At 46.5% G+C, this 11,662-nt stretch overlaps 1 protein-coding gene across 3 annotated transcripts in view; it reads left to right on the forward strand.

The window, feature by feature from the left end:
• The window catches only part of LOC126537604 (condensin-2 complex subunit H2-like), a 92,846-nt gene that overhangs the window by 29,511 nt on the left and 51,673 nt on the right, over positions 1 to 11,662 (forward strand). For 2 of the 3 annotated variants that reach the window (XM_050184753.3, XM_055074393.2), the window contains 4 exons: positions 745 to 917; positions 4,597 to 4,775; positions 7,045 to 7,220; positions 8,052 to 8,262. In XM_050184753.3, the coding sequence (XP_050040710.1) occupies positions 745 to 917; positions 4,597 to 4,775; positions 7,045 to 7,220; positions 8,052 to 8,262 (739 nt within the window). The remainder of the gene's footprint in view (positions 1 to 744; positions 918 to 4,596; positions 4,776 to 7,044; positions 7,221 to 8,051; positions 8,263 to 11,662) is intronic. The other variant, XM_055074392.2, reaches the window with a different exon arrangement.

The following is an 11,662-nucleotide window of genomic DNA, read 5'->3' on the forward strand; positions in this document are numbered from 1 at the left end:
GGCGGATACTACATGCTTCACGGTGCAGTCCGGACGAAGCTCTGGCCACTTTCCGTTTTAAACGTGGAGTTGCAGTAGTGCGCTACGCACGGTTTCGGCGCCGCGCTGACGTAAAGCCACCGGTAGAGCTGCAGTGCGGTGCGCGGCACAAGCGTTCGGGTGCGCCTCTTTTTTTTTTTTTTTTTTTTTTTTTCGGGGTAGTTTCCTCCGTGATCGGGCTGCGCGTGCGACCGTGCCAAAACGTTTCTTGACTCATCCGCCAGGGCAAGGCGCATGCGCCGTCGCGTCGCAAAAAAAAAAAAAAAAAAAAGGGAGAAGAGAGAGAACGGATTTTTTTCATCGGTTTTTCATGTCAAAAGAGAAAGCAGTGGAAAATTGTATGTGTTCTCGTGTGGAAAAAGGAAAATTTATTACGTCCAGGACAGGGAAGACCGAGCATCGGCTATCGTCACTGTTGCATGCTGCTGTTGAATATGGTTACAGAAATGTTTGAGTTATTCTAGCTTGTCGGTACGCACTTTTGGTTTTGTACTCGAATCTGGTATCTGCGTCACTTTTAGCAAATTTCTCCAGGAAATAGTGTGCATTAGAATCGAGTAACACCAATTAGATGGCCTTATCCATGCAAGTTGGTGATATTGATAGCATGCGACAAAATTGTGTTTGTTGCGCTTTGTGAATTGTGCTCTGAGCTCACAGCATGTGTTCTTGACTTTCTTTTTTTTTTTTCATTGTGGAGAGCAGCAGTTTATGATGCACGAAGATATGGAGCTTGCGGACAGTTTGGATGACCTGCCGACCCCAAGGCAAGCAGCGCGGAACCAGGCCGCGGCGCAGCGGAATCAGTTCAGGAGGCAACGCCGGAGACCTCTGGCCATGGTCGTCTTTGACACAGAAAAGGAGACCAAGCTCTTCGAGTGAGTGGATAATTTGGAGCCATGTTCAATTGCAAATGTTACTGAACCTGAATTTAGTGAAGTTGTATGCATAGCTAGAAACCTTCGTCACATTGAAAATTGAGCTAAATTGTGCTATTTATGCTTAATCATAATAAATAATTTTGTATTGTTACATAGTAGCCCACTTTTATGCACTGCACAGTAAGACATGGATTTACAGTGTGAGCGTCATTGTCTACGAATCAAGTGCAGTCAATAGAGAGCTTTAGTGTAGGGGACGCGAGGCTTTGTGGCCCCTAGTGCTTGGGTGCGTTTGCGTACGCAAGCAGAAACACCTTATATGTTAGTGACCTCAAATGCAAGCCGCACTGGGGCCGCACGTGCTCGCAGCGCCATTGTCTGATCATTGCTGCATTATCTTTTTTCTTTTTTAAATATGAAATCAAGCGTATGAAGTAATGTACATTAAACTATATTTATTAAAAGCTGTTAGTATATATAAAATCGATGTCTGTCAACACAAGACAAAATATGACTGAGGCCGAGCCGAAGCAATCCAAACATACGTTTGGTAAACTGTAGTTAGGCATCTCGTGCAGCATAATCATGTTCTCCTTATGTGTGGCGGGATGGGCAGCTTGTCTCGGCTGGTCTCGCTTCTCGTAAGTTCTCGCGCACTGCGAGTGTCACGTGGGTAACGTGACACCTCTTAGGGGCAGCTATGTTTTCGGCCACCCCAACAACCCAAGAACTCAAGTAGATGTAGTGGTCTGCGCATATGCAGCATTGTCGCCCCTAGTTCTTGCGTACGCAAGCCGCTTGCATCCACTAAACTAAAACTCTCTAATGTTGAATTTTTCAAACTCTCTAGGGACTGGGAAAGCATCTGAAAAATCAGGACTGTCCGAAAAAAATGAATGCATGCCTTTAACTGCCCTCAAGGGCTCAAATCGCCACAGCCATGATAGTGAATGCCAAACGGCAGCAGTGGTAGCTTCATCTAATGCCATTTCGGACCTGTGGTCATGGCAAAACGTCCGAAAAATGGACGGCAAGTGGTTTCAACATCTAAAGTTTCAGATGTCCTTATACATAAGCTCTACGGGGTATGTGGTGGTGCCGCGAAGGCACATAAATTATCAGGCATGTCTGAAAAATCAGCCATCTGGAAAATTGGTCCTTGACTGTAGTTGTATTTCTTAGTATTTCTCTTGTGCCCTTCAAAGTATGCAAATAGTCTTTCTCACTCAATTTGTTGTAGCCTAATTCCACTGCCCTGTGTAGGGGTTGAGGACGGACTTCGGGATGAAAAACAAACTTGGGAGGGTTTATTTTACATTATCTACAGAGAGGTGAGAGTCAAGTAACAGTCGTACAGTCATTACGGGCCGGCAGCAACTCGGACGCTGCGGCCCGCGGCAAGAAGTTCGAGAGAGGTGAATCAGGGAATGCTCTGGTCTCTCTAGAATGCTTCTTTTAAACCCTTCGAGGACTGGAAGTCGCGTCAAGTTCGGCCAATGGGAGAGTCCGCTCCGATGACGCCACCTTCGGCCAATGGTAGGCACCCGTGCGGTGAGGTCACACCCGGCGGCTCCCCGCGGTCTTGCCTCGCTGTGGTGCAATGCTCTCTTCAAAGGCGGCGAAGGGGGGATGATTGGGCTCCATTGTCCGAGGGCCCTCCTGCTCCCGGTGGTACGGCCCCTCTGTGGTGGCAAATGCCTTCTTCAAAGGCGACCGGTGCGACGCTGCCAGGCCTTCCCGGTACATCACAGCCGTCTTGTTTCGGGACCCACTTTCCTTGCAACAATGCCGGGCGATCCCATCGTTTTCTGGAAAACTCAAGCATTGAATAGCTACCGCGGCCTACGAACTTGTTGGCACGTGAACTTGTTGGCTCGAGCGATCCTCTGGAATGTGTCATCCGTGTTTCTGCATCCTTTACTTAGAAGTGGCGCGATTCGAAGTGGTCTGGGGAATTTGAAGTAGGCTCAGGAAACAGCCCCATATCTAACACCTGCTCATTTACAACACTAAAATGAAAGTGGCCAATAGTTATTTGTTATTGATTTATCCAATCATGTGGCTTGTATGATAGTAGGAATTTCAGATTGAAGAACAAGTTGTCCACTAATGCTGATTTTCAGTGCTATGCTGGGCCAGTGATTAGGACATTCTCAGCATAGAACAAGTAGGCTGGTTCGCTTACCATATTCAAGAAGGGTTTGCAGGATCTTGAGGGCTACACCACTTGTTTTCTACCCAATGCGATGGCTGTGGCTCTGTGGCTGTGGCATTATGCTGGTGTCACTGGAGTGATTACCGCCTCCATGTGAAATGGTGCCAATATGCAAAAATATCTATGTAGTCCTTTTTTTTTTTGTATTCATAGGTCAGCAAACTCATTCATGAGTTAACTCACTCAGGCTCAATCAGACTTACCCGGCAGTCAGGCTAAGCCCAGATGATTACAGTTTTGGTGAGTCTGGGTCTGAGTGCGAGAAATTGATTTTAGGAATGAGTCTGGGTGAGTTCTGTTTATTTTGCTGATCTATGTGTGGAGTCACCAGCCGAATATTTTGACGTGATCAACAATTCGGACAGCTTTGTGGCACTAACATTAATCCCACATACGTTAGAGGCCAACCAAAATTTCTGACTGATTACAGTTCGGTGATTTGCACACCTGCCTACAAACCACGTGCTAATTCTGCTGACGAGACAAGCAGAAAGAGCAATGTTTTTCTTCTGATACATCGGTGGTGCCTCTTTGTCACCAGCCGAATATTTTGACGTGATCAACAATTCGGACAGCTTTGTGGCACTAACATTAATCCCACATACGTTAGAGGCCAACCAAAATTTCTGACTGATTACAGTTTGGTGATTTGCACACCTGCCTACAAACCACGTGCTAATTCTGCTGACGAGACAAGCAGAAAGAGCAATGTTTTTCTTCTGATACATCGGTGGTGCCTCTTTGAAACTAAAACCAGGAAGCCTAGTCGATCCAGTGGCCACCGACAGCATCCAAACCTCAGGAAAAGCCAAGTCAAGCAGCTAAGTTGCAAAGGCTGCATTTGCTGTTCCTTGTTCATGTTATATGCATCAAGCATTTGTTCTTTTATTAGATAAATAGTGACATGGTTTTGTGTGCCTTCATTTTCTCCTGTTACAAATTTTTATAGCTCGTAAACGGCACCAACTCCACGCTTGGTGTCGGCACTGACGTGGGCCGCAATAAATCAATTGCTGTGCAGTGACTGTTGTAAAGAAGCATGTGATCACTTAGCTGTCGGAGTGCAGTCAGCCTCTGCTCAAGTTTTCATTGCCAACCAATGAAAATTGGGTGCCTGCTTTGGTTATACTTTCGTCTATCTTTAGTGACTGCACGACAATGGTCGAAATACAGGCAACAGATCGCATGCAAGTGTATGTGTGTGCAGCAACATGTTACAATCTTTTTAGCCACTCATGGAATAAATATATTCTGAAACATTCGATATTCTGAATTTTGAACTGTCTCGACCGAGCTTGAATCATCAGTCGGCGACAGTACTTAGATTTAGGTTAAAGCCACCTTGGTTGGCACTCAAAGTTAATTTGGAGCCATCCGCTGTGGCATTGCCTATAGCCCACTGTGGAGCTTCTGGATGTGAAGTCCACTCAACAGGGACCACATATTCTCTTGTGTGTGCAGCCTCAAGAACGACGTGGTGGGTTACCGAGTTGACTATCGGCTTTACACCGGCGTGCACGAAATGGCCGAGTCCCAGGATCAGCAGCAGCAAGAGTGCTGTCGGGATTCTGACCCCACCGCTTCACCTTGTATGTCACCGATGGACACGCCTTTGGACATGGCCGATGATTGTGGACCAGGTATGCTTTGCATGATTCTAGCCATTGGCTCTGTTTAAACTAGATTGCCAGCTTTTCCTTGTTTTTCGGTCTCTCTCTTTTCTTTCTACTGCCATTTAAAAGGATTGTAGTTGCCGGATTCTAATGCGCCCCTGAGTCTAACAGGCATCTTATTTTTACAACACGAAAAGTAGTGTGCCACTGAGTTTTGTGATCGGGAGAGAGGAAGAAAAACTGGAAGGAAAAAAAGAAAATGAAATATGGAGAAGTTAGCACAAAATGTGGCTTTATTCATACCTACTGTCGGACAGCTCTCTGTTGCTTTTTATGGCCCATCACGTGTTTCCCTTCGTGCAGTTTTTTGTGCTTGTTTCCCATTTTCTGAGTCATTCCACAAGCATGGCTAACAGGACAATAGTCTGCACCTTAACTAACCACTTAGCCCATTCATTCAGCTGGGATGCCCCCATGCAAGCCTCTGGAATGCGAAATACATGTGATGCAACTTGGTTTAGCGGGCTTAGCTTGTGAATAGCTTCTCGTTACGATGAACTTTCATAATGAAAGCAGCGCATTTTCATTAGCAGCCTCCACATAAACATGTTCTTTCGTCATTTTGTGATGACAGTGGTGACGCCATTGGCTCTGATGGTAGGCTGTTGCCGGTGCAGCAAACATGGTTTTGCTTTCATGTCTGATTTTTAGCTGCAGGCAATTTCAATGCCATCAGCATTCTTTGCCTACTTCAGCTGTTTTAAGCCTATCTATAGTGTTGTGTGAATATTCGAATATTCAAATACATAGTTTCAAATATTACGCTATTCGATATTCGCTTCGAGAGCAGCTGTGGTATAAAGTGAAACCTCGTTAAACCGTAGTTGGCCGGAACTCGGAAAAAGTACGCACTAAACGGTAGTACTGTCTAACCGAAATAGCATGAGATCGACCACTTACCTGTCAAAAACGGAACTCAGAGAGAGTGCGATGAAAGGGGAAAAAAACATTTAGTATTTATTCACTTCGCGCGACAAAGGTGTTATTTTCATTTGATGCCGTGGCGGCTTATCAGCGACGACAGCAGCCTCAAACTTATTGAAGCTGCGAGGCAGCTTTTCAGCCAGCCCCCTCTTCTCGGCAAACACTTGCATGGCGCAGATTCCTTGTTGGCGTTAAATATTCTCCGTGCACGTGCGCAGCAGCGCTGCAGAAGTCGCAGGGCGCCTTTTTCATTGCGGGGTACTGTTCTCGTCGTGATGATTGCATTCATGAGGCTGACGTGACGCGCAGCTTTTGCCACTGTTGGGCTTGAATTGCCCGTGCTGTCGCTTTCCGTGTCGTCCTCATCACTGTTGCTAGCCGACACTTCGGCAACAACAGAGGCATCGACGGCGAAAAGTCGAACCTCGTAGCCGACATCTCTTCGCGGTTGCAGCACCGCTGCTGAGTAACTTCTTTTCGTTCCAAATGCCACACACCGTAGTCAACAGCAGATACCTGTCGCGTGCCAGTGCAGACTTCTTCGGGTCATATTCGATAGCACGAACAATGTCCAATTTTTTTTTCTATGCTGGGCATCCGGCGCCTTTTCTATCAGAGCTTCGGCATGATGTGAGTCCTTCCTCGCTTGCATGATGCCACAATGCTCTCTAGCACGTTGCCGAAATGATGTTGATGTTGATGTGGCCTCATGCGCAAGCGCACAGGGCACGTGGAGGCCGTTGTTCTGATCTCCGAGGCTTGTTGTTCTGCCGGGCCGCCCGATGGAGACGACGCAGCTCCGTGTTTGCTCGATGAAAAGGGGAAACACTACTTGTTAACCGATATGTGCGCAATAAGCTGGTACGGTTTATGCGGATACAAAACACATTATGTTCAATGGCCGTTGAGTCGGGGATTTGACGTTACTACTTTTAAGATGAAACTACAGTTTAAGTGCTATGGTTTAACAGAGGTTTTACTGTATTACCGTACTTGGACCCTACACGGAACCTAAGCTTGTTCCGGCACATGTCGTCTCGTGCACTGATCGAGGAAAGACAAAAGACTTCAAAGCGAGCCCAGTGATGTTGGTTTCGCCCGCCATACCGCACAATTTCTCGGGCCCTATATTTGAAGGGGCTTTTTCGAACTCTGTCTTACTCAAACGAATTTCCGGTCCTCATGGAGTTCAAATTTACGAGGTTATTCTGTATTTGTCAAAGCGTTGCAGGGATATTGGGACATTATTTGGGGGACATCTCAAGGACGAAGCGTTTTCATTGAATTGTTGCCGCTGTTGTACCTTGCCCAGCTTCTCCGCTGCCGATGTCAGAGGATGCTGAAATGGTGCCCTTCTGTGGGGACATCGGGGCCTTCGAGGAGTGCCCAGCCAAGCCAGATGTGGAGGAGACATCCACAGTGCCTGTGCCTCCGGTCCGGCAGTCAAGCCTAGCCAAGCGCATCAAGGAGGAACGTGTCAAGCACGAGGTAGTGGTGGCGCAGGCCTTTAAACACATCTGCATGAAGCAAACTGGTTACCATTGTTTCGCAGTGTGAACATAAAGTATTGAGTACGTACAGTATTTCTCAGAAGCATGCGGGCCACATAGCTTGTGACAGTGAGGCAAACTGCAGGTTATTGAAGGGAGTTTCTTTAGGATGCCATAAGTTTCAGCACCTTCAGGAATGAAAATAGCTCTCGTACTCGCCATCTGGATTTGTTTTGTCGAGCACCATGGGAACTGCACCATGCTGTTGAACAAAATGTGGTGAAGGCACATGGCCCGTGTCCCCCCCTCCCCCCCCGCTCCCCTCTCCTGGCTACACCCCTGTCTGCTAGCAAATATTGCCAAATGCGTAGCAACTTGAAACAGGCCATCTTGGACGTGCATCTGTTCTTTTGGCAATGGCTTGACTTGGCTAGAGTGCAACCTGTCAGCCAACTTGCCAATTCCGTGTGATCACACCAATCAAACAGCTGTATTTTAACAGTGCAACATGTGGTTGTAGTGTTTTCCACATGCCATGTGTTTCACATCAAGCTGCCAACAGACCATTTTCCACATCAAGCTGCCAACAGACCATCAAGATCATGTTTGCATTTCTCTTGAAAGCACATGATTCCACTTTCTTTTTATTATATTTGCGTGTGTGCCTGTGATGAATATTGCATATAACAAGGCGATTTTCACGTCAGTTGCAACTTTTTAACGACTACATTTACAATTTGTGTCATGCTAGAGTTCATTTAAATATAGCTGTCGTGCTAAAATTCTGACTTAAATTTTATTTCTCCATTTTTTCCTGCCATGGAAACAGCAGCAGCAACATCCAGCACAGCCATTTATAGTTGTCAAGAGGCTACATGACCCAATGGAGGAAGTGCTGGGGAAGGATAAGCCGCTGGTGATTCGCCGGAGGACGCGGAAGCGAGCCTTCGACGAGTGTGCCTCCTTGGATGGCGAGACTGTTTCGACTGTCATCGTTCCCGTTGCCGCCATCTGGGTCAAGCAGAGCCACTATCCACATTGTAAGCAGGAGTTTTCTAAGCCGTCGACCATCAATCGCATGGTAGAAAGTCTGGTTTCATGGGGACATACAAGAATAGTCAATTTGGTCAATTTTCTATTTTTAATTATTTCTTTTCATGGTCCTCAGGCATTTCTACAAGTGGTGAAATAGTCAAACAAAATGTGAAGTTTAAGCTCTGAAAATTGCGCTATTCTAGAGTGCGGTAGTCAAAATATTTTTAGAAAATTGGGCTCCGAGAGGTGCCTTCACAGCGCCGGTCACATGACCTCTTGCACTGTTGCAACTTTGACACCACCTTGGAGTATCGGATAGCTGTAGTGCCACACATCTACAAGCAAAAATAAAAGAAAAGACTCAGACTAGCAAAAAAAAAAGCAAAACACATGGGATCATTGTCTACTGCAGTCATCAGTGCACAAGGAATGTTCCTACGGGATGTGACGAATTAGAATTGCTGGTGCGCCTATATTATGCACATAAGGGCAGCGGTGAGCTGCACATTTCATTCCCTGCCAGTGATGTGTTTGGCTATCGCAGCTGATAGTCATCTGGTTGGCATATAATTTCTTTGATGCCCCATTGTTGCATCCTAATCACTGCACAAGAATTATTGGGACGTGATTCCAAAATACAGTCAAGTTTCGATAATTCGAACTCGAAGGGACCTGATAATTAAAAAAAAATTTGTTTGAATTAAAAGAAATTTGAATTAAAAAAAGGGCTTGTGCTTGAAGTATTCGTGCCCCATAGCACGATGCACTAACGGTGCGAGTCGTGAAATATCACAGCGCGCAAGCACACTGCGAGTGGGGACCATGAAAAACTGTGCACGCCGGCCAGCGCTCGTTTCCCGATAGCGGCAGAAAACGAAACTTCAAGGAGCAAGCCGGCGGCGTTAGTGCGGAGGCGCGCACGCGCAGGCCATCGAAGGTTAGGGAGTTAGAGGGAGGGCGGGAGGGAAGCATTTGCTTTCCTGCCAGCTTGGTGGAGTGCGCTGATTACCTCTGCCACCTATGACAGCCACCGAAGCAGCACAGTTGCCGAGGCCGGACTGGGCCTCCGCTGCTGCTTCCTTCTGCATGCTCGTGTGCTTTTCTTTTCGTCCCGTGTTCTTAACGTGGGTCATGTCCTATCAAGATGGTGAAGTCGTTTCCACTGATGATAATCATGTTGGTGCGCTCCTTTCTGTTGCCGTGTTCAAAAAACAAAGAGTATGAGGTACTGGTTGTTGCCTTCACGTTTTTGTATTCAGGGTCTGCCTTGTTGTACAGAATTGGATATGATGCACTGTCTCCAACAACCTTTTCATCGAGAAGTCTTGGTTTAGACCCGCCATTGTAAAGAAACAAGCACGAACGAGACCAAACCAAGCCAACTAAAACAAGTGCGAGCGAGAGCTGATGCGAGCAGACAATATTGTGAAACGAGCGGCCCGGCTGAACCAAGCTCTAGTACGAATAGAGCGGTCGGATGGGCCTGCATGACACCAGTTTCCCGCACTTACGTCACTGTAGAGGCCACTCTTATTGGTCTCCTCCACTCGCGGCTCGCTTATTGCTGTGGCAAGCCGCGAAACCTTGGCACGGTACTGATCCCTCCCGTGGTGCGCATTTCGCCGCTAGTGCTGCTGGGGCATTATGGCACGGCGCAGAAACAGTGACCTTGCCATTTGAGAAAGGGTGAAATTTCAGCTATGGTTTCTTTTATTCTTTCCGTGCGGTGCTGGGGAGTCTCTCCTAAGCTTTTCCTCTATGGCGGGGTAAGAGCAATGCTGGTCCGCTACATGATGATTTGGCGCACTGCTGAGAACATTGTCGGAGCGCGGTATGTTCAAATTAAAGTCGCAAATGCTTATGCATTCCAATTACCAGGCATTTTCGCCCATTGGAATGCATATAACTTTGACGGGACCACAGTGTCAGTTCAAACAAACCGGAAGCTCGAATTAAATGTGTTCGAATTAACGAGATTCGTCTGTAACATGGAAATCTGCTTACCTTTTGTTACACTTGACACTGCCGAAAAATGCAGCAATGCCAAGTCTGAACTGGGGCATCAGTGCTATCTGTCACAGATTTCGAAGATTTATTTCTCAGAACTGATGCCAAGTGCAGGTTTTCTGTTAAATAGACTTGATTTCATTATTGTTTGGCTTTAATATTGCAATCGGGTGCATCTGCCCTACTTTGTATAATCAAATAGGTAATTAGTGGAACTTATTTAATTAGCTAACATCTTATTGCAATTGGTTGTGCAAGTAATGTCCACCTCTTCAGGTAACTCGGCTTACGGGACCGAATTGCATTATCTGCCGTAGACAATTTTTGATGATTCTGTTTTTACTAGCAATATTACTGGGGGTGTGCAAATACCGAATTCTAAATCAAATATCGAATCAAATCAAGTAAAAAAAAAGGCCCGATACTGTTCCCTCTGTCCGCGTTGCTTGATCATTTCAATCTGTTCTGTCGGCCTGGACGAACCTTGTAGTCAACAATCGATTTTCCGGACGCCCAATTTTTCGGACATGCCTGATAATTTGGATGGCTTCACGGTACCACCATGTACCCTGTAGAGTCGATGTATAAGAATGTCTGAAATTTCGAACGTGAGAACCCTTCGCCGTCCGATTTTCCTGAGTTTTTGCTGGGATCACAGGTTCGAAACGGCATTAATCAAAACCACCGCTGCCACCACTTTGATTATCTCGCCGCCTCGAACCGGTGCTCTCGCACACAAATCTGCTGGCAGCTGTAGCCACCACCGCGGCAGCAGTAGACCTAGCTCCTTTGACGTTTGGCCTAGCTCCGTCAGGACTTAACAAACAAGTCGGGCAGCGCCGACTCCTCCGTCTCTTCCACCGCCAGCCACCGCTAGCGCTGGATGACTGCACTGCTCAGCTCGAACCTTACAGCACAACTCTGGGCCGTCCAGCGAGCCGAGGAAGCCGCTTCGAGACAAGGTCTCGGAACCTCGTCTGCGGCGGGTGCCCAGACCCACTAAAAAAAGCTGGTCTCGAATCTCATTGATTTGAAAATAAAGTTTACGTTCTTCTTCAACACAGGCATTGTGCACGGGCTGAGGGTATGTCAGGATAGTTGACGTTGACTTACCAGCTGTTGAGAGAATCTCACTTGTGACGAAGTTTGGGCCTCATACCAGGCATGAACTTGCTACCAGTTGATAGAAATAGCTCATATTCGAAAATATTTGCTTCTGTATGCATCTCCTTTTTATTTTCTTTAGAATGCTTGACTCGATTTGCAATGGGTTCTACCATTTCTTTTCGAATATATTTGATTCGCTGTGCATTTTACTAATCCCTCTGTTTTGTTTCGCTTTTGAATAAAATAAACACTACTTCTTACTATTGAAACTGAATTAAATCACTTCTTTTT

The sequence above is a fragment of the Dermacentor andersoni genome, chromosome 4 (genome assembly GCF_023375885.2).
Source record: "Dermacentor andersoni chromosome 4, qqDerAnde1_hic_scaffold, whole genome shotgun sequence".
Lineage (NCBI taxonomy): Eukaryota > Metazoa > Arthropoda > Arachnida > Ixodida > Ixodidae > Dermacentor > Dermacentor andersoni.